The 21,321-nt window shown below is 44.3% G+C and overlaps 1 protein-coding gene across 12 annotated transcripts in view; it reads left to right on the top strand.

Moving 5' to 3' along the window:
* Window positions 1-11,506: 11,506 nt before the first annotated feature.
* Window positions 11,507-21,321, top strand: part of ECHDC1 (ethylmalonyl-CoA decarboxylase 1) — a 45,025-nt gene continuing 35,210 nt past the window's right edge. For 2 of the 12 annotated variants that reach the window (XR_015707994.1, XM_087773533.1), the window contains exons 1-4: window positions 12,236-12,366; window positions 15,197-15,330; window positions 19,215-19,292; window positions 19,960-20,181. Coding sequence is in view for 11 of the 12 variants with exons in the window: in XM_087773533.1 (XP_087629659.1) it covers window positions 15,312-15,330; window positions 19,215-19,292; window positions 19,960-20,181 (319 nt within the window). In the remaining variant the exon portion in view is untranslated. The other 10 variants (XM_087773536.1, XM_087773537.1, XM_087773539.1 and 7 more) reach the window with 10 other exon arrangements.

The raw sequence follows: 21,321 nt of genomic DNA on the forward strand, positions 1-21,321 counted from the left end.
ACTCAAAAGGCAGGTCTCAGAGTAGGGTGGTCCTGCTGCTAAAACTACCATTCTTGTTCTATGCCGAGGCAAGACTATGTAGAGTAGGTACCTCAAGATTATCAAAATGCACCACTCTTTCAAAGAGCATGGCAAGGTAAACCTGGAACAGTATCATTTGTATGCATGCACACACACCTCTGTCTATCTGTCTGTCTGTCTGTTTATCTATCTATCTATCTACCTACCTACCTACCCATCTACCTATCTATAACACAGATTGCTTCCTGGTTTCTTCTCCAGGTGGGCCACCATGAAGTGTTACATGCTAAAGGAATTCATCTTTGTTTTCTCACCCAAGCCTCGGTAAATGGATTATGACCTGTGTCATACAGCCATCCCAGACAGGATGACACCTGGGCGTTGATATACAACACAGTGTTTACCTATCAGCACAAGCCCTGCAGCTGCAAAGCTCAAAAAGCACGGTGACAGCAAGGGATCCTTCTGCTTCATGTCAAAAGCGCTGACCCGCCAATACCGTCTTTGCAAATAGATTTGTTTGTCTCCTGTCTTGGTGAGGCCAAATAAGCTCTCTGTGCACACCACCTCACCCATCTTCTTCCCCTCCTCCTCCTTTTTGTTACTCTCCTGACACTTCCCTTCTGCCTTCGCTGTATAAACTTGCCATTGTTATTAATGCCTTGCTCCTTGTTCCTTCCTGCCTTGACTCTATAAGGCAAGAACAGAGGAGCAGCCCCCTTGGAAAGCATAAATGTTATTACTGTGAGAGGATGAAGACTCCACTGCTCCCAGGCTGCAGGCTCCCACATTGCCTTTGTGCCTCTGGGAGAGTCAGAAAAGGCAGCTGAAGTCCTTAAGCTACCCATATCACATGAGCTATAAAACCTGGGAAAGTGTGTCAGGAAGCCCTGAATATCTTGGGCAGATGACCATGTTACAACAACAAATTTCTTCTCTAAGCTCATTCTGCTTGCAGGTGACAGGTATGCGTGCAATCCTATGATTTAGTGCAGGCCTTATGCGTGTAAGTCTGGTGTCAGAGGAAAGGTATATTTACCAGAAACGGTGCTAGTATCTGGTGTATCTGGTTGCTTGTAGGAAAAAGCGGAGGTTTCCCTGATGCGAACTGCTGTAAGGTACACGCGGCTCCACGTATCAGACTGACTGGATCCAGAAAGGGATCTCGGAGCACAGGGCAATGCGGATGAAATGTCAAAAAAGACATTAACTACTGGGGAACAGAGAAAGCAAGAAATGTTATATTTATTATGTTATTACTGTTGAAAAAGCTGTTATGATAGCTCAGATGTATGCCTCGGCTATGTTGTGTCATCTAACAGACATATTACTGTTGAAACATTTTATTTTTAAAAAGATAGAAAAGCTGCCAAGAAGGGCTAGGGTCTCTATACCTTATTGAAGCAGGAGATAATACTTGTTGCAGGAATGATCAGAAATACTAGTTTCTGCTAAAGCAGACTGGGTTATGGCTCTGTGGGCCTTTATTCTGCAGCAACGCTTGCTGAAGTGGCCCGTTCTTCCTTCTCACCTTGGCATCTTGTACCTACACTGCGCTTCCCTCCTTCGTTGTGCCTGGCACAACGGCTTGTATAGTCATGCAATGAACTAGATCAGAGAATTTATCTGTCTGAAAGTCAACTTTCATTTCCTTGGCTGTGCTACTCTTCAGCCAAATCAAAAAAGCATCAATTCAGTTAATGATCTGGACATACCAACCCTTGTGCCAACATGATGGAGGAGGTACTGGGTTAGGAGTGAGCTCCTCGAGGAAGGTATATAGTAATATAAACTGCTGCAGCACTGCTAACAAATGTGGGGAAACTCTGTTAATGCAATGTCTCTAGTCCCTGCAGCCATGGACAGTGATCTCTTTAGCCCGGCACATCATGAACACAAGTCTGTAGTCCAATCCAACGCGTAGTGAGAGGTGTTAATGGCCCCCAGTCCTTGGCCTTGCTTCTCTTGCTGCATCATCATTAGCTCTGAAGTTATTATGCTGTAAACAAGTAATGTATTCAAATGCATGTATGTTCAGAGGGTGATGTAATCAGGTAATCTGACAATTTGTGTTCACTTGCTGAAGCGCTAAGACTAGCAGCAGCCATCTGGCCAGGTGGGGTCTTACAAAAGCATCTTTATGCTTCAAAATGGAAGCAAAGATAGACAAATCTCCTTTACTGCAGGAACCAGAAGAAAAACTGATGCCATAATTAAATCAGTTATCAAGAAGAGAAGGAGTAGAGGTGGCGCAAAAAGACATGAATTTCTACTCCAGGTGATCTGGCTCACTCCAAGGCTTCCCCTTCTTTAGGGGCTGCCAGGTCGATCCTTGCTGCTGACCTACTCTCACAGCACCAAACACTGCAGGCAGGAAGCCCTGGAGGCTGTGAACATTTGTCCCCCTTCCAGATTGCAAGCCAGCATCTGCAGAGGCTGCCAGCGAGGATGTCAGCCCAAAAGAAACCTTTCCCAGTGAAAATCCTTATCTGTAAAATGGGGAAGAAGGTGCTTGGCCACCAGAATTTCCCTGAACCTACAGCATCTGTTAGAAGTAGGCAAACTCTGATGTGCACTTACCCTTACCTACTCAATGACTTTATTTCCAAGGAATTTTGCCAGTTTAAATTTCCAAACGTAAGTCAAATAATTATGTGAGAATATCCATTTTTAATTTTTTTACAGTTCATTCTTAGTCCTTCTTTAGCAGTCTCCGAAGAATCCACATAAGAAACACAATGTATGTGTGAACACCACATTTATTACCATGATTCTTAGCATGAAAATTAGTTTTATGGGATTATGCTGTTTGCACATCAGTCACCCCTTTCTGCATCCTTTGCTTTATGTCAGTCAAGTCCGACAGAGGTCTCCAGGTCTCAAAGGTATTTGGATTCCTGAAAGTTTCATGTAAATCACCTTAGTGGACTCAAATTAATTCCCTTTCAAGAGAAAGTTAAGCAAAACAACCATTACTCCCTTGTTGTGGCAGTGGTCACCCAGTGCACTGGCAGCCACCCAGCACACATGCTGGGGTGTGCTGCCTCTGCCTTGGGGTGCCCTATGGGGAACATCGGGTTGTTGCAAAGGAGCGAGATGAGTCACCAGGCAGGCACAAATCCACAGGAAAGCACACCTCCTTTTTTTTTCTCGTTCACGGAAAAAAATGTCCAGTCAGTCCCAGTACTGAGTCTCCTAGGCTTGAGTGCAGGGGGTAATGAATGCTGGTCTTGCTGTGGTCTGTCGTCTTCTCTCACCTTACAGCCTTAAATATACATTTAGATTTAGTAAATTAAGATGGAATTTCAGTGCTGTTTGAAACGGTATTGATTCCACTTCAAAAGCAATGTGGCGGAGTAGAGGCCCAGTAGTATATAAGGGACCTGCGAAGTCCCAGGTTGTTACGTGGCAGCAGGACACAGGAGGAAGAGGAATGAGCTCATACAGCAGCTAACACAGAGAAAATTTTGGAGAATTACTTCTAGTGTTTTCTACATTTTATTTGTGGTGTTTGACAAAACGAATCCTGAGAAAAAAGGTCTCAAAATAAACGGTGGCTTCTGTTCCTAAGCCAATAAGCCCACCTTCCATCTTCTAGTATGGAAGAGCTTATTCGCATTGATAATTTGCATCGACGAAGGCTTTACAAGTCATAGCAACACAGATTTTTAATAATAGCACGGAAAAAAAACTTTCTCTCTTCTGAGAAACCTTTGTGAGAAGCAATGGCTCAGCTCCTGGTTCTGAGTGAGTCTGGGCCATAGCAGGAGCCCAGCACCGCTGCAAGGACCCACCAGTCAGCCGCACTGGAGCCCACTGGGAGACGGGATCTGCCAGATCCCACCGCATTTTGGGTGGAACACTTTTTCCACCTTCCTCTCAAAGCCCTCTATCACGTGCATTTCAGGTAGCACTTTGGCCTCTCTTCTACTTTGTAAGGACGCGTTGCTGTAGCTGTTTGACAAACGGCTGTGGTGCACCACAGAGCAATAGAGGAAGAGACTGAAGTGCTGTGGGAGCGGCATGAATACAGGTGAGTGCTCGTGCTACTTACGGGGGTCTCTGCCCTCGCTGTGTGACCCAGCACGTGACAGACAGAACCTGTCTCATGCACTGGATCCTGGCAAATTTCCTGGTTCACTTTTGTGCTGGGTGTCCCATCCTCCCTCAATGACATTTAGAGCACAGCAGCTGCTCTGAGGTTCCCAAACTTGCAGGCAGGTTGGGTGCCAGGTGTGCAGGCAGGTTTTTCACCACCTAGGCCTTGAGATGAGGCTAGTTCCCCACACAACATCTTTGTGCACAGTCAGTATAAAGATGAATTTCTGTTATTTGCCTTGGCAGGTTTTTTTTTAAAGATGTGGTTATGCTCTCTACCCATCTCTGCCTGCTTGGATGAGAAAACAGCAGTCAGAATACTGCACAGCATGCCAGATTAGAAGCTGCTAAAATATATATGGCCACAGATGTCTGACCACATTTGATGAATAATAATACCAATACCTAGTGTTACAAAACACTCTATAAAGGATGTCTGTCTAGCCATCCATCTATCATTCTGCAGAAGGGGAAGGGGAGGTAAATGGAAAGGCAGGCGGCTCCCCTTGCCAGTGCCTGCTGTCTTCATCGACGGGGAATGTTTGCTCGCTCTCAGCAGAGATGTTAGCTCAGCCCCATGGGCAGAGCATCCCCTGCCTTCCTGTGAAACTGCACCGAGGTCTGTGCTCAGCACCGCGCCAGCGTGCGCGCACGCACGTGCATCGACCAGCTACCCTCGGAGCAGACCAACCCAGCCTCCCAGTAACGCCTGGCTAACAAGTGCGGAGGGAAAAACAACACAAATCCTAATCACCTTTGGAAATGATGACATGGTACCTCATCACTGGCTTTATAGGAATAGAAAAATAAATTTCTCTGCATTAAATAAATTATTAATTGTGATTTATTCACTTGATTCAGCAGTTAAAAGCTTGTAAAATTTGTTTTCTTGGTATATTACTGGGAAGTACATGTTGTTTAAGCACCAGAAGACAGAAAGGCATTCTGTGAAGATTCAGGCTTTTTGTTAATATTTTAAATCCTATCTTATTCACATGTATCTAAAAGGCAATAAAGAGAGATGATAAACACGATGAAGTGATCTTTTCATTTCTTTATGCCATTTCTTGTCAGGGTAGGCTGCTCATATTTTCAGAGGCACTCCTCAGCAGCATCCTGAAATAAATCCGACTGAATATACAACCAGACTATGTACAACCAACGCAAGCAGGAGCAGCCCTGCCTCAGGGACACAGATCATATAAATTTACGCTCAGGCTGACTCCAGCCTGCCGTCCCCTGGTTATCTTTGATAGTCCAGGGATTTTGCACCCCTGTTACTTTAGGCCAGCTGGCAACATGCACCTATCTAGATCAACTTAAGTAAAATAAGGTTTGACCGCACTGCTAGTGAAAACATAGCAAGAATGATAAGCTAACTCACAGATATTCATATTCCAGTGTTATTCATGTTAAGTGTTACTTTAGGCTGAAATTATTTATTAAAAAAACCCCAAACAGTTAACTGAGATTTTGTATGTTGTTTGTCCAGTTGTCGTCTGTTAACAGGGGGAAATGGGTCAGCACAGGAAGCACCAGTAACACAAGAGGAATCTCGAGAGGTTTATTTTGCTTCCAAATCTCTCTGCATTTGGTTTTAGCTTCGAATTAAACCACAAAAGCAGTAAATTTTGACACTGTAAAAAGAGCGATGGGTTAGAACGTTAGACCTGTACAGGATTATGCTTTCGGTGGAGGAAAAGTGCAGGGCCCAGTGAATCTTTAAAGGCTTTAAGAACAGTAGATATTCAAGATTTTTCTCTGTGAAAAATAAAAAAATATATACAAACCCAGCATTTTACAATCTAAAAAAAATACTAACATGTAGGTATAAATCAATTTATTCCTAAATTAACTACTTCAGAGACATGATCGCAGCCATTAACACTTCTTTAGTACTATTAAAATATCTAGATTTAATACCATGAAATCTCTGGTGATAGTCAGAAGTTTCTTTTTATTAATTACCTCTTTTACCATTAGAGTATTTTTACATGCTTTGTGTTTCTATGTAATGTGATCTATTACACGATAAGCTCTAAGCCGGTCAGCTTTCCCGTGACAGTGGGGTCATAGGGCTCAGCAGGCTGCTCTGCCTCAACCCAGCTGAGAACCTCATTATCCATCTTTTGAAATAATTCAGCTGTGGAAGCAATACACTTACATAACGCGTACTTCAGAAAAATAAAGCCATCTCTGCTTTTAAAGAGAAATGCGCTGCAGCTCCTGACACTACTCAATTCTCACAATTTCCTCTTTCTCTGTAAAGTGTGAACTAGAAAATTATTACGAGCAAAAAATAGTGATGACCAGAAAAGAAGGAATAGAAACAATGAAAAGGCAGATGGAGGCAGGGAATAATGCTACCTTAAAAAAAAGGTACCTAAAAATATTCCAGTTCTTCTCATTTAGCAACAACCCTCACACCGCATCACAGCCCTTTCCATTTCACCCGGAACCACTCGCTAGCTCTTCATCCGAAAAGGGGAACTAGAACCTTGTATTAAACAAAACCCAACATCGATTTAGTGTTTCCAGTGGCCGCAGGAGCCGGGGGGCTGGGGTGCAGCCCCTCAGCCTCCCCCCCGGGCCCGCCCTGCCGCAGGACCCGCTCCCCTGCCACCTCCCGGCCCCCGCGGTGGCTGCCTCCCCGATGCGGTGCTACCGGGGGTTCTCCTCAAGGGCCAAAATTTCAAGAGATCGGTCCCGAATTGAGGGCTTGTCTCCGCTTTAGCTGCGGAGATTTGGCTGCTCCGCAGATGAAGACCTCGCTGCGAGTGCGACGGCTGGCATCTGCCGCACTGCGCTTAACCACGCTCCATCAAAATGCTGCGATGGCCAAAGAGTGAAATCCTCAACCCGATCTCTGCGTAGTGTCTCATAGATGGACCTCCTGCATTGGTATCTAGGTATAAAAGTGCCAACACCTACCATGATTTCACGCTACAGCTACTGATGACAACTGGAATTGCTCTTCCAAAATCTTTAATACACTGTGAGGCAAGAAGGAATGTGGTTTGGCAGGCAGAGTGGACCTGATTCAGCGAAGTGCTTATGTGTCCCTGAAATCAATGGGACTATTTAGGGGCTTAATTGCTTTGCTGAATCCAAGCCAAAGAGACAAAAAGCAAGATGGTCAAGCTGCAAGGCTTGGATATATATATATCTTTAGTCTGGAACACTTAGATCCTTTATCAATATTATGACTCTCCCTAATAATTCAGGGTGGTTTAGAAAAGTTTCAAAGGAAGCACATGCCTTACTTTCTGGCCTTGATTTAGCAAACATTTTGGTGTCTGTGTAACATTATTCATGCAGATAGTGCCATTTTCTTAAGAACAGAAAGACGAGAGTGAAGTGCCACGACAGGCTGTTTTCGCAGGTCAGAGCTGCATTTTAATATCCACAGCATTTAAGCATTCCTATCAAGGTTATACAACTGCTAGAGACATCTGGACCTAATACTGAAATGTTCCCTATTGCAATCTGTGTGCATGTGAATATTCTTGTGCCAGAATATTTATTTTAAACTCTCTTTAAAAGAAAGAACAGTAAGTTCAGGGAGTTATAATTTTTTTCAGCTGTTTTTCTTGAAATAGTAAACATACCTCAGACAAATAAAAATGAACAATTCCAATACCAATGTTGAAATAATGCTTTTACTCACTGGTTAGTCAGAACCCATACAGAATGGCTGTATTTGCCCTAATTAATGGCCCATTTTAAGGAGAGGCTTTAATTAACAGCTGACATTTAAGCAGCACTGCAATGTGCTGTGCAATTATCACCTGGCCTATTTCTGTGTGATTCAAATGCTCTTGGAGAAAAAGGCACGATGCCTTTTTTTTCCTGAAAGTTTTACAGAACAGAGGGGTGAGAGAGAACTGAGGAAGAGGGAGGAATGACAGCTGGATATCCAAAGGGATTAGGGTGGAGTTTTCCAGTGCAATTAGCCTGACCCAGTGACTGGTTGCCCCCTCAAAAGAGGGGTGTCCGCTCATGCATCTCTCAGCTTTGCCCTGGGTTCCATAATTATAACCCACTCCCTCTCCTCAAACTGGCAATGCCCTGAGCATCATGGGGACAGTCGGAAATAATAATACAACCGAGCTCATTTGATAGCTCAGTGCTGCTAAAACGGCATGGCCTTCCTCCTATAGTTTCCTCCATTTTCTTCCCCCTGTTTTGTGTCCCTGAGGCTCACCTGGTAGCAAGCCGGGCTGGTTCAGTTCCTTTGCCCTGGAATCAAAACAAAACCTAGTTGTTGTATTAAAGCAGTTTTCTGCCAGTTCAGTGAGCTCAACCGGCTTGCTGTGCAGCCACCCTCTGTCCTCACTCCCAGGAAGGAGGATGAAGAAAGAGGTGTGGGACCACCACCCCTCAGCAGAGGTGAGCTGACATTTTAAGCTGTACGGTAAATTGAGCAGTCTGGTGAAATCAGATCTGACCTTGTGTAGGAAGGTAAACCACACACGAGCATATTTTTGTACTGTATACATTTCCTGCCAGAAAATTAATGTCTAATCAAACGACAGTGCTAGTAAAGTGAAAGGTGGGACCATGTGGCAGGGGCCTGATAGCCCTTTTGGCTGGACTGAGCCCACTCTTCCAGTGGTGAGCCGTAAGCAGATAGAGGACTTTGCAGAGCAAGAACACGCTTCACCCTACCTGTTCAAACTGGTCTCTATTGCATACAATAATTTAAGTAGCTATTAATGTTTAAATACATCAATATTTGCCAGGTCACTGAGAGAGTGAGCAAACACCAAGTTGTGGCCATGCCGAACCTCTCTTCTGCTCTCTGTCTCGAGTATTTCATTACGCTACGCCAAGTGAAACAGCTTTCGGCATGGAGGCCTGGGCGCCTGTCCCTCGGCTTCCCCACAACGCACCCCGGCCTGCTGCTCAGGGCACCTTCCCCAGAGAGACGGGCTGGTTTGCTTGGGCAGAAGAGGGCATTCAGCCTGGCAGGGCGACACTTCCCATGCCGTGCTACAAGAGGCAGGTGTTTCTTTGCCTCTTCTTCCAGCCATGATAGGTTAAGGACTCGATGATCTTAAGGGTCTTTTCCAACCTTAATGATTGATTCTATGATTCTATGTCGTGGTGGAGCCCGGGGTCAGCTCTGCTGGTTCCCACAGGGCCCGCCAGGGGAGACCCTTGAACGATGTGGGCAGAGAACATAAAATCAACGCATCGTGGTAGGACGGGCATGGAGCTACCTGGGAGGAGCGGAGCCCTTCGCGGACATGTCCAGTGACCGAATCTTGTGTGGGAAATAACCCCAGTCTTGTGTGCTGGCAGCTTTGATTCATGAGACGGATGGGCTGACATAGGAGTGCCTGATAAGGCTGCAGTCCTGAGGAATGCACGGTGACTGCCCTGTCCCCAGCCAGCCCCTGCCTAACGAAATCAAACCAAATTTAACTTGGCATGCGGGGCTGTGATTAGAAAGCTGCAGCAGCTTAGGGGTATTCCAGATATCCACAGTGGGGACAGGAGAGACAGCTGGGGTGGTAGTCTTGTTAGCTAGCCTGATATAAATTGTCTCTTCCCGTGAATCACAGCTGCCAGGCACCAATGGGATTTGGGAGCACCCAGGGTTTGGCAGTGAGGAGAAACTGAATATCAGGACTTTGGATCCAGAAATTTAAATTTTAGAAAGATTTTAGAAATTTAGAAATAGAATGCAGTTATCAATGTCGGTTTTGTGGATCTAGTCTTTGGAGTGTGCATTAGACCATCCATTAGCCTGTTACACTTCCACACACAGTTGGTGATATTTGCCTCCTAAAAATTACAGTCAAGGGACCCTTTATGAACTGACTGTGGGGTTATGCGTCAGTTATTATCCAATAATTCTTAAGATCTAAGCCTGGATCTGTCATCGGTTTGTTCCATGGCTCTGAAAGGAGTTTGTAAAAACAGCACCAGGGAGCTCAGTATCTATTGGAATTCAATATTTCAGTCTGGCAGCCTTGGATCTGAGAGTGATGTGTTGCTGTTTTAGCCAGTACACCATCACTACCTTCTGGGTCAGTGATGGGGAGTGGGAACATACTAAATAATTCAGGTGGTGACCTGACTCTCCTAGGGCAGCACTGCTTTAGCAACGCAAGGAGAAAATGTTATTGAAATCAGTGGGATTATTTGTGTGAATGAGAAACTTTGCAGGATTTTGCATTTTTTTCTTTTTTTTTTCTTTTTTTTTTCTTTCTTATTGTAGTGTCAAACATGCACAGGAACTAGTGTCACTATCCTGCTGAAAGTTACAACACGTAAGGGGTCTTTAGTGTCTGTTTTCAAAGAGGATCCTATCCATTTGTTCTTTTTCCTACAGTCCTCATTCTGCACTCTTAGTATATCCTATTCTAATCATCATGTCGTATATGAAACAACACAATAAAAACAAAAGCGAGGCAAACTGTTGTTTATGGAACTGGAGGTCAGGTTTGTGCTACTTTCGCTAAGTGCTGCTAGGTGGCAATATCTTACCTAGAAAACCACGAGCTGCCAAACACCATCACTCTCCTCTGCTTCGGTGGTAGCTGAGACGTGTATGGGCATTTCTGCACTCCAAAGGGGACAAGGCCTTGGAGCAGGAGCTGATGAGAGCTGCTTCACTCACAGAGACTTCTAACTCGGTGCTGAGGTTTTCCAGAAACAAATGCAGGACTGAATCCTGCTGGAAGAAATCTCTCCTCTGTGAACCCAAGAGGAAAGATAAGAGGCAGGCCCGCCTGTTGCAATATGTCTGTTCATACTGGGAGCGGGAATGAACCCAGTTTATACTGGGCATTAAGGGAATGAATCCTTCTGTCGTATAAAGATATTGCCACCTGGGACTAGAATATTCTCACAGGATTCTCTTAACAATACAAAATTAAAAATATCTGTTCGGAGTGCAAAGATTTTGTTTTTCTAAATGTATGATTAATTGAAATCCTCTACATGTTCAATCATAATATTTAATCAACTAGACCAACTTCAGGACATTTGTATTGACAGCTGAGTTGAAAAACAGCTTTAATAAAGATGGAGAAGATGTATTTCCAGATACATCTTTCAGCCATGCTACAAATACTTAAAACTGAGTCATCTTATGTATGTGTATTAACAAGGACATAGTAATAAAGACTGGTTCATATTTGCATATTGCTTTGAATGCACAAAGTGATCTGCATTGAAACAAGCATTTATTTCCCTTGATCTGACTCCTGGTGTGGCAGCACACGTTCTTCCAAGGGGAGAAACCAACGAACGGCCGGGGAAGGGCAGGGCTGACTGTGACAATGCCATTTTATGCCAGCTGTGATAAAATTACAGCTTAAGGATTGCTCCCTTCTGATGCAGGGGTAGTTTGCAGCTGGCTTGGCACTTTGGCCCAGCTGCCAGAGCGTGGCTGCGGGCAAGCGGCACCCGAAGCCGGGGAGGCCGCGGGCAGGAGCATGCCTGCTGGAAAGGGCCCACGCTTGTGCTGGCAGATAAAATAGATGTATGCGAGCACGGGGAGCCCGAGTCCCTCCTTCTGGTGGCACGGGTAAGGCGTTAACCCCTCTCCTCCCGACAGCGCAGCACCGGGGAGAGCAAGCGGGGCGGGAGGCCACCGAGCGGCTGCTTCGCTCCAGGCCGAATCCTTGTGGCAGAGGTGCCTGTCCTCGCGCGAGTGACCCGAGGCGAGACGTTGTTCTGGGAGGGCGCAGAAATCAGCGTCGTTAATGACACCGGCTTGGGTAGAAATACTGGGCTGGCTTTTTAGCGATGCAGGGCTACCAGTGTATTATTACAAAAATAATAATGACCTGCTTATGTGGTATTCAGTAACCTTGGAGCTAACAAGCGTCTTCTCCAGCGAAACTGCTTAAATTTAGCCTGAGTTGTCGGTGCCTGGGGCTGCCCGTAAGTGGATGCGGCACGGACCAGAGGTCGCCGCTTCCCCGCTGCGGCTCAGGCCGCCCGGCTGCCGGCCCCCAGTCTGCCTCGACCTCGCAGGGGCTCAATATGCGCTTTCATCGCCTCTGCTTCCCCCGGCGGCTGCCCCGGCACCCGCTGCTCCCCACGGCAGGGCGGCTGCAGGGCGGCCCCAGAGGCCCCGGCCCTGCCTTCCCCAAAGGCGCGGAGCCGGGCCCCGCTACCCCGGCCCGGCCCGGCGCGGCAGCGGTTCCCGGCGGGGCCGCTTTCCCCGCAGCACCGCCCGCCCGCCCGCCGCTGCCCGACCGGCGACGGGAAGGGGAGCGGCGGGGCCAGGTCAGTGCCCGGCCGCGGGCCTCCGCTTCCCCCGGGCCAGCCCGGGGCCTGCGGCGCTCGGGGGCTGCCGCAGGAGGGCGAGGAGGGCCTCTGCGGGCGGGCGGAGCTGCTGAGGCGGCTCGGGGCCTCTGCGGGCGCCTGGGGCAGGGTCGGGCCGGGGCTTCGGAGCGGCGGCGGCGGGCGGGAGGCGCGGTGCGGCCCGGCCCGGCCCGGTCCCCGCGGGGTCGCGGTGCCTGGGGCGAAGGCGAGGCGGCCTCGCCGGTGCTGGAGCGGCCGGTGGTGTTTCTGCCTGAAAACGTTACGCTCTTGCTCGGCTTCGGCCCAGAGACCTCGGGTCTTATTTTGGGAACAGCCGGTTACAGCCCGCTTCGGCCCCGCTCGGCACAGAGCCCTCCCTTGGCTGTTGATTTAAAGTACATAAATAAGTAAAAAATGGTCTGTGCCAGCAATGCTCGCCTAGGTCAGACCAGGCGCTACAGCGCACTTGCTGGGATTCTGGCATTGCATAAGGTCAGCAGCGAGAAACCTCTGCTGGGGAAGGAGTTTCCCCCTCGAGTCTTCGCTTTCTTCCCAGGGTGATACCATGTGGGATTCCTTTGCTTCCCGAAATTACACAAAATTTAGCGTGTAGAGCCAAGGACCCACGCGCTGTCCTGGCGTGCTTCTGCTAGTTCCCAGGGCCGTTACAGGGGAGCAGGAGATAGGCCCCTGAGGATCGCGCTGCGTGGCCAGCTCTGACGTCAGGGTGCAGTTTTGCTGTTGCTGTCAGCAAGAGCATTTACTGGTGGTGGTGATAAGGAGAGCAATAATAAAGAGCAGTGTACTTACTAAGTGGAATTCAGAGCACGGCTCGACTACAAAACTTTACAGTTTTCAAGGCAAATTAATCCTTGGGAAAGCATCAGTATTTGCAGTTGCAGCTAGAATGAATTCATCCTTATGCTTTTTATGGTTTAGGATTTGGTGACTGAAAAGCAAATGGTGAGTTGGTTGTGGTCATTTCCGTTCCGGTGAAGTAGCGCATCTGCTCATTTTAAAGGTGTCTAAAATACACCTAGCGGGCAGTGAGCTTTATGTGAACTTAAAAGTGTTTTTTGTCACTGTGATAGATGGTCTTTTGCTGACAGAGGTGAAGAGAACGTCTTTAGATCAAAGCATTAAAAAATAAAGGGCCTGCGTGCTTTTTGCAGAAGATAACAGATTCTTATTCTCACCCTCTGCTGGGAAACTCAAGATCTTGTACTCACCATGTGACCAAAACCTAATGGTTTTAGGCAGTGTCATGTGTATTTATGGAAAGACTTCTTTTGTCAGCTGTTTTGCATCCTTGAATGCCATTGTTTTTCACTGGACTTGGGTATATTTCTCTGTGATTTTTTTTCTAGGTCTTAAAAATAATTAAAACATGATTAAAAGAGAATATAATTGGTTAGGAACAGAGAGACAATTCACATTTAAACCTTAGCCTGCAGGGACCATTAAAAAATGCAAACTAAACAAAGAACAAATAATTTGGAAAACACATAGCTTGCTATCTCCAGAATTGAGGCTGCTCCGAAACAATGAAAAAACAAGGGAAAAAAGAGAGAGAGAAGCAGAAAAGAGGTGTAAAGGGTAACCACAGACAAGAGGGTTTTTTACTTACAACGTTAAAAGGTTTTTTTTTCAAAATTTATTTTTATTTCACGTGTGCATGATTTGAAGCCATCTCAGTTAGTTAATTTTGACATCTTCACAATTGTTGTTCTCTCAGCTTGTGGGCAGGTAAATTCAGTTTCTAATGCTGACATCTAGAAACTAGGAGGCCCAAACTTTCTGTTCTCTTCTCAACAGTAATATGGAGGCTAAAAACCCCTGTCTTTTATAATACCAGCTACTTCTAAAGCCTGTTTTTAGAGGAGTCACAGAGCTCTAAGTATATTCACACAGAACTGGAGGGACTATTGATCCCACCTAATTTGTCTGCCATGTGGGTACCAGAGACAATGTACTAAAAATTTGAACATGGTTCAGCAAGTTTGAGAGCCACGGCGTCTTGAGAAAGGCAATAGCTTGAGATGGCTCCTGTTGAACTTGGCAGGAGTTCCCACTTTGTGTCGAGATGCCAGAGAGGAGGTGTGTTTCCTTCTTGGGCAGGCAGAATTTCCCAAGTTTTTTTTAGTTTCTGTATTTGTAAGTTATGTTTTGTCAGTAGGTTTTCTGCTGATGATCCCTTAGGATGCTTAAGATCTGCTCGCTGCTTTCTTCCAGCTGAAGGAAAGCCAGCTGGAGAGGTGACTGCCCTCAGCTTGCTTCAACTGGTAATTATTAGAGTGGGAAGAACCTGTCAGGTAAGGTGTTTAAGTTAAGCTAACCCACGCATTACTGAAGGAGAGGGGTGCGTAAGTGGATGAGGTAGATGGAGGGCTCTGTAACCGTCAGGTGAGGGGTGGTGACAGGCAGCTGGCAACAGTGGCCTGTTGAGCCAGTGCTGGGGAGGAACCCTGCAGGTGAGACCTCCCTCCTACGCCTTTCTTGTGTCTGAAGGCAGGGTCCAGTAACTCCTCTTCACTATGAGACCCATGGTCTTGTCTTGATTTGCATTCAGGCTGGCCCCCTTTGATCTTGCTGTTTCTGAATTCCTTCTCTCTAACACTGGAATTTTTTTCTTTTTTATTTTTTTTTTCCCCGCAATCACCCACCAGCCTGCTGTCCCAGGTTGCAGTCAGTTGGTGGTAATGATTTTCACTCATTTTCAACCTACTTTTTTTTTTGTACAGGTGGACTATTTTCATGCTTTGCTTGTATTTCTCCTTCACTTTCTGCTCTTTCATCTGCTTTCACATTATAGGGTCAGTTGTGCCAGTCCTCAGCCTTGGATCACCACTTGCTTTCCAGTCATTAGTCGCTGCAGGAAGCCAGTGAAGCACCCGGCAGTCACGCATACCGCTCTCTAGTACAGATGAATGCCTTCGACAGTGACTGGTAAGACACACACACAGAGGGTTGAGCTGTGAATCATCTCATCATCATCTTCAGTTCACATCTTTTGTCCCTTTCTCCATGTCACTGAAATGGCAGCTGCTGGAGGTCTTCATCCGGTCAAGTTCTCCTGTGCTGCTTGACCTGTTCTCCTGCTTCTTGATGCCTTTGGCAGTGTCACAAAAGCTCCTTTCTAATTGTTTTTTTGTTATGTCATTTGTATATTTTCTCCTCCCTAAGATTTCTTTTGTAGATTTTCTATGTAGGATCCCTTTATTTCTGCTACACTTTATCTCAGGATAGCTTCATCCAAAAGCAGAAATTCACCTGATGTTTTTTTGCAGGTGACTCGCAAGTCTGTGTCTGCACATCACACCTGTCAATTCCTGCCCCACATGAAGAGGCACGCTTATTTCCCTGATGTGTTGAAAACACATCCCTGCATCTTTTCTCCCCATTTTCTTTTTCCCTGGCTTGTGTCAATAATTCAGGCACTATCTTTGAGTCAGAATTTTCCCTGCTTGTTTATTTTAACTTGCTGATTATTTCTGTGTAGCTGCTCTGTAGTGCAGCGTTTCTTGTTTGTGCATGCAGCTCAAATGCTCGTTTGGGCTCCCAGCACCCAGTTCTCTGGTTTGTCTTAGTTCTTCTACCCGTCTGGGAAGTTGCTATCTACATCCCTTACCCAGTGCTCTGGCCGGCTATCTTTATGCCGCTGGCAGTTGCAACTGGCAGGATTGCTGGAGGTTGCTGTTTGATACAGCGTGTTTCAAGAGAAAAACTGGGGTTGCAACAGAGTGGTGGTAAATGGCAAGCGCAAATATGCTTGTTCAGGAGTTGAGGTTTATTAGTTTCCCAAAGAATCTGCTCAGTCAGGGCATATTGGTGCTGGTGTTATCCCCGTTATTTTTTTTTTTTTTATTAACATCGTGAGAGTTGAATTTTAACTAGGCAGTTACCAGAGGCTTTCGGAAGGCCTCTGATACATATGCATACAGAAAAATACATACATGGTGTGTGAGTGTCTGCGTGTAGATACATATAGTGCTCTTGCATAATGTGTGTCATTCCTTTGATGCTGACGTGTTGATATTCGAGACGTGTTCGTATTAACCCCCAGTCTGCTAGCCCACAGGCAAGGGTGTTATAAAATCACTTCAGTGCCAAATGGGATTTAAACTGTTGGTTTATGTAAGAGGCACAATAACTGTGGAATGAACAGCTATCGATGTCCATACTATCGGCTTCTCTCTTAGTTGTCAGCAGTGATATGTAAAGCTGTAGCACTTCTTAAAACATTTGAAAGATGCTAATTGCCCACAGTATTTGTTATTCTTATACTGTCAGATTTTTTTTCACTATAACAACTGTGCATAAACTGCGTGTGCTACAGATGTTAATGGGTATAGCATGTCTGACTTCTTAAAACTAGACTAAGACTTCATTTCTGTAAGTGTGTCTAAATAGGTGTAATTATGTTAAACTGAAAATCTGAAAATTTTAGTGCAGTAAAGATTTTCGGCTTGTCCTACAACATTGTGTGGGTTACTGCAACATCTCTTACACTGCTTTCACTTAGAGTACAAAAAAATCAATCTCAGTCATGCTGTGGATTGCGAGTGCTCCATACTGATTGAAATTTTGGATGTTATTTGTCAACGATCAGCAGAAATCCCTTTAGTTTGAGAGAGCTGTAGCTTAAATATCACGCTTTTCCTGAGTGGTTAGCTTTCTCAGACTGAGCTGTTAAAATAATCTTGTTTTTAGTAAAAAAAGTACTGGGTACTGACCAGTACTCTAAGAGAGGGTTTTAAAGAAAATAATTCAATGATAATACCTTGCATGAGTCATTAATCATGAGTCATGATCAGCAGGCAGTGATGTCCAATTTGTTTTCTAATCCCGCACTTGCTGATGCTCTTTATTACCATAGTGATAATATTAAAGAGCTGTTAATGCATATAACCACGCAGTTGAAAATGACAGACTCTTTTTTTGGTGGAATAAAATTTCCATATCTTAAGTCTGTTTTGCTCTGTACATTTTTTGACATGAGAAATCCAGGTAGTATAGAAGTGATCAACCAAGTATAATTTGGCAGGGAGTTAGGTTAACAGAACAGACTGCCCCCCCACCCCCCCCACCCCTTTGCTTTCAAGCCAATCATTGTGGCTTCCTAGAGAATTAAATCTAGTCTGACTTCTCATGAGGACTGGGGAGGCTTTGTATTCATCAAAAATTGAGAGCTAATTGTTCAAGCTACGCTTTGCAATGAGAGGCTGCACTATCCATGTTTTTAATGTTTCTTCTCTCTTGAGCAAAAACTAGTAGCTGGATGGAAAGTTTTATTGCATGAATGTATGTTGGGGAATGATTACTGAGGTTTTAGAGAAAATGGAAGGCTGTTCCTCTTCTGAGAGCCCAAATATAAGAAGAATCATTTGGCTGAAAAATGAGCTTTGGAAACCTGTTTTCACTCTCAAATAAAATTTTACTAAGAGAAGCCATTTTAAAAGCTCTGAAAGGTGGTGGCTGAAATGTTGCAGACAGTATTAGAATGTGCATAGATGGAGAGTGTTGGGGTGCAGCAGCAGTTTATTTGATATTTTGGGTGATATGGGTGATATTTTTTATGAAGTAATGAATTTGGTATTCAATCAGATTTTTAACTTGATTAAATTTTAATGAGTTTTATTAGTTTACACTTGAGGGTAGAAAAGTTGATCATGACAGATTAAAACCTTGAATTAGTAAGGAACTCAGACCCTTCCAAGTGTCTCACCAGGTGTTAAAAAATTATCCCTTTACCTATTCCAGTGTATATGACCTTAAAATGCATAGAGTCATATAGGCCTTATTAGGTTTTTTGTGTTGAACTTGTGAGATAGTGCTGTATTGGTGGATGCGATATGGCAGGACAGATAGGAAACTACTGGCATAGGTGTCTCTCTTTGAAATTGTCTGGTATTGTGCATGTGTTCTTCCACATCCCATAATGTGGTTGCTGTGCAAACTCCTCCGTTTCGATGAGGATTATACCTGCCCCAACAAAAGCATTTTCCACTTCAGTGTGGGATGGTGCAGCTAGAGACAAGTGTACACCTGACAGGATTGTTCGCTTCTTTCATTATAAAGTAATTGTGTGTGCTTTTTTAATGTGAGTTTGCTTGTTCATGTGTATATAATAAATGCTTCTGAAATTTCACTCTGTAAACTGTCAGGTGCCCTGAACACATCATTAAATATAGCTGTCACCAAATTCTGTCTCAGTGTGAATATGTTTGTGTTCTGAGTTTGCCTTAGAAAAACTTCCCAGGAGCTTCTTGTGGGTTTTGGAAGACTCTTGTTTCTGCTGAATATGATTAAGAAACAAAGATGGTCTTTTCCCAGTTCTCCAAAAAATGAGCATCTGCCATGTCTTCTGAACAGCTGTATCCATTAAAAAAGGGGTTGGAGCAAAGCTAGGACTAGTCTAGCAAATTGCAGGATTTAAATACAGCAAACCTTTTTCTGTGTCCTGTGGTGGTTCTTTTACTTCCCACTCAGAGCGGCTTCTAAGATGACTTCTTTTTCAGATCAGCAGCCTCTGGTCCAGGCTTTACCCTATTTCTTTCAAATCACTTGTCAGCCACTTTTTGCAGCAGACCCTTTTCCAAAGTAAATAAAATAAAGCAGAGTGCAGCTCAATAATAATATTTGTTAAGACTTCCTTGTTATTTCCTTGTATACACGCATACATTGCAGAGTGGAAATAGTAGAGGAATAAGCCATGGGTGTACTGATACCTAGAAATAGACTAACAATATTATGTAGCTGTATAAAAGGCAAGTGCGATGCTCGATATATACTACTATTGTACGCTTTTCCTCCTTTGGGGTACTGCACAGGTTCTGGTGCTCTGTGTCCAAGTGAAATCAATTTGAAGTGGAACAAAAGCTACTGGAATGACTGGGAAAAGCATACAGGTACCAGAGGCATCGAAGTCTAATTAGTGTTAAGATGGAGTGTGATAAATGAGTTAATGGAATTAGGTGACAGGGAATGGACCTCAATATAGGAATGGTCTTTCGTTCTTAATTTTTGTGTTCCCTAAGTATTTCTCTCAGAAAAGCCTTGCAGTGTAATAGTTGTTTACAGAAAAACAGGAGATCCTAAAAACATCCAGATCCTGAAAAGTGAGGGTTTTGATAGGATTTCTCCTCCAACACAGGTGTGGGCTTTTTTTGGTGGTTTGTTTTGTTTTTTTTTTTTTGGGGGAAGGGGGGAGGGTTTAGAAGGTTAGTACAGAGTAAGTTGGTCTAATGGAATATGTAAGCATCTTACTACAGTTCTTCAGCCTCTGATATAGTGCACCCAAATACTTTTGGGTAATTTTTAGAAGAAAATATTTTAAAAGATGCTAATTTCTGGCTTAACTACTACAATCAGTTCATAAAACTCCTTCTATTAACTTTGTGGGAGTAGATTCAAACTAAGAATTTTGCAAATACTGTCTGCAGTGATTTCTGTAGACTTCTGTGATTGTATCACCTTTATATTAGTTTCTGCTGTCCTGCTTTCCTCTGTCAGAGGACTGAGGTGGATCTCAAAGGAAATTTACTGATTTACACCCCCCGCCCCATTTCTTTCCAGAAATGGCAGCTTCTCTGTGGAAGAACTTACTTCAGACTACAAAGGAAAGGATACTACAACAGAGAAGGGCATCACTGTACATTGGAGCTCATGGTTATGAGGAAGAATTGATAAAGAAGAAACTTCAGCAGTTTGCTGGTGGATCTGTCAACCTCTCCAAAGAAGGCAGTGGCATTGGAATACTTACTTTGAACAACCCGAAGCTAATGAATGCCTTTACAGGTATTAATTAGTTGCTGGGGTTGCTGGTTTGTTTTTTTCTCCTTCAGTTACCCCTTTTAGAATATTGCTTAAACAAAATTAAAACCTGTGCCTTACCATTCCTTAGTTAAAAGAAAAATGTTTAAGTTCTATTCAGATGTTCATCAAATGCCCGCTGTTCTGCATAGCAGCTTTGCCATAAATGTCATGAGAATATAAGAAATTCTCAACAGCACAAGGATTGTCTGGCAGATCGTACCTCTCCCCCCCCTTTTATTTTTCAGTCAGCACAATTCTGCTACTGTGCTCTTTCTTGTATCTCCTTTTATTTTGTCTCTACTGCTCTGGAAATGTATAGGGTGTTTTTATGAGGGTGGGAAGATGCCATTCTTGTTTTGTAGGTGGTGTAGAAAGGGTGAGTTTACTTCTTTGTTCTTTACCTAAAGCCTTCTCTGTAACTTAAGACTCCATAATTTGGTCTTTTCATCATGCAAACTGGCTTCCATTTCTTCTTCGTTTGCCTTATCTTAAATACCAGTGACTGGGTAACGAAAAATCAAATGAGCTGTGTATTCTCAGCTGTTGCAGATCAGGAATCTTCTTAATATCCTTTTACACTAGACAATACTTAACTATCAAAACCAAGTGCCCTATTTGATTAACCTTGTGTTATGAGAGGCTTTTGATCTCCAAGGTACGTCTATTTGCTCTTTCTCCTTAACTGTCTAGAATATTCCAATTTATCATGTTCTCTTCAGACGTAAGTGGCACAGGTTCAGGGTCTGCATCTGCCTGTGTATAAGCCTTTACTGTAAGAATGCCTTAATCTCTTAATATTTTGAAATGGAAACATTTGTGTCATCTTGTTAATTTCTTTTTTGCTGTTCTATTTTCCTGCCCAGTTCTCCCTGTTCCTTTGCTGTCAGCAAATTTGTTTGCAACCCACTAGCAAGGCGTAGAGCAGTTTACATGGAGAATGTCAATCTACTCCTTCCACTAATGATTGCTAGCTGAAAGGAAGAGAACCTAACAGAACAACAGAATTAGTTGTAATGCACCTAGATGTCTCTGCAGTTTCTCTTTTATTTCCGTTTAAAAGCTCATGTACAAAATCATTACTCAACTTGAGAAGTTGTAGCTAAAAGATGTTAGCATGGAGAT

The sequence above is a fragment of the Nipponia nippon genome, unplaced genomic scaffold (assembly GCF_047370975.1).
Source record: "Nipponia nippon isolate SJK-2023a ecotype South Korea unplaced genomic scaffold, ASM4737097v1 scaffold_4, whole genome shotgun sequence".
Classification (NCBI taxonomy): Eukaryota; Metazoa; Chordata; class Aves; order Pelecaniformes; family Threskiornithidae; genus Nipponia; species Nipponia nippon.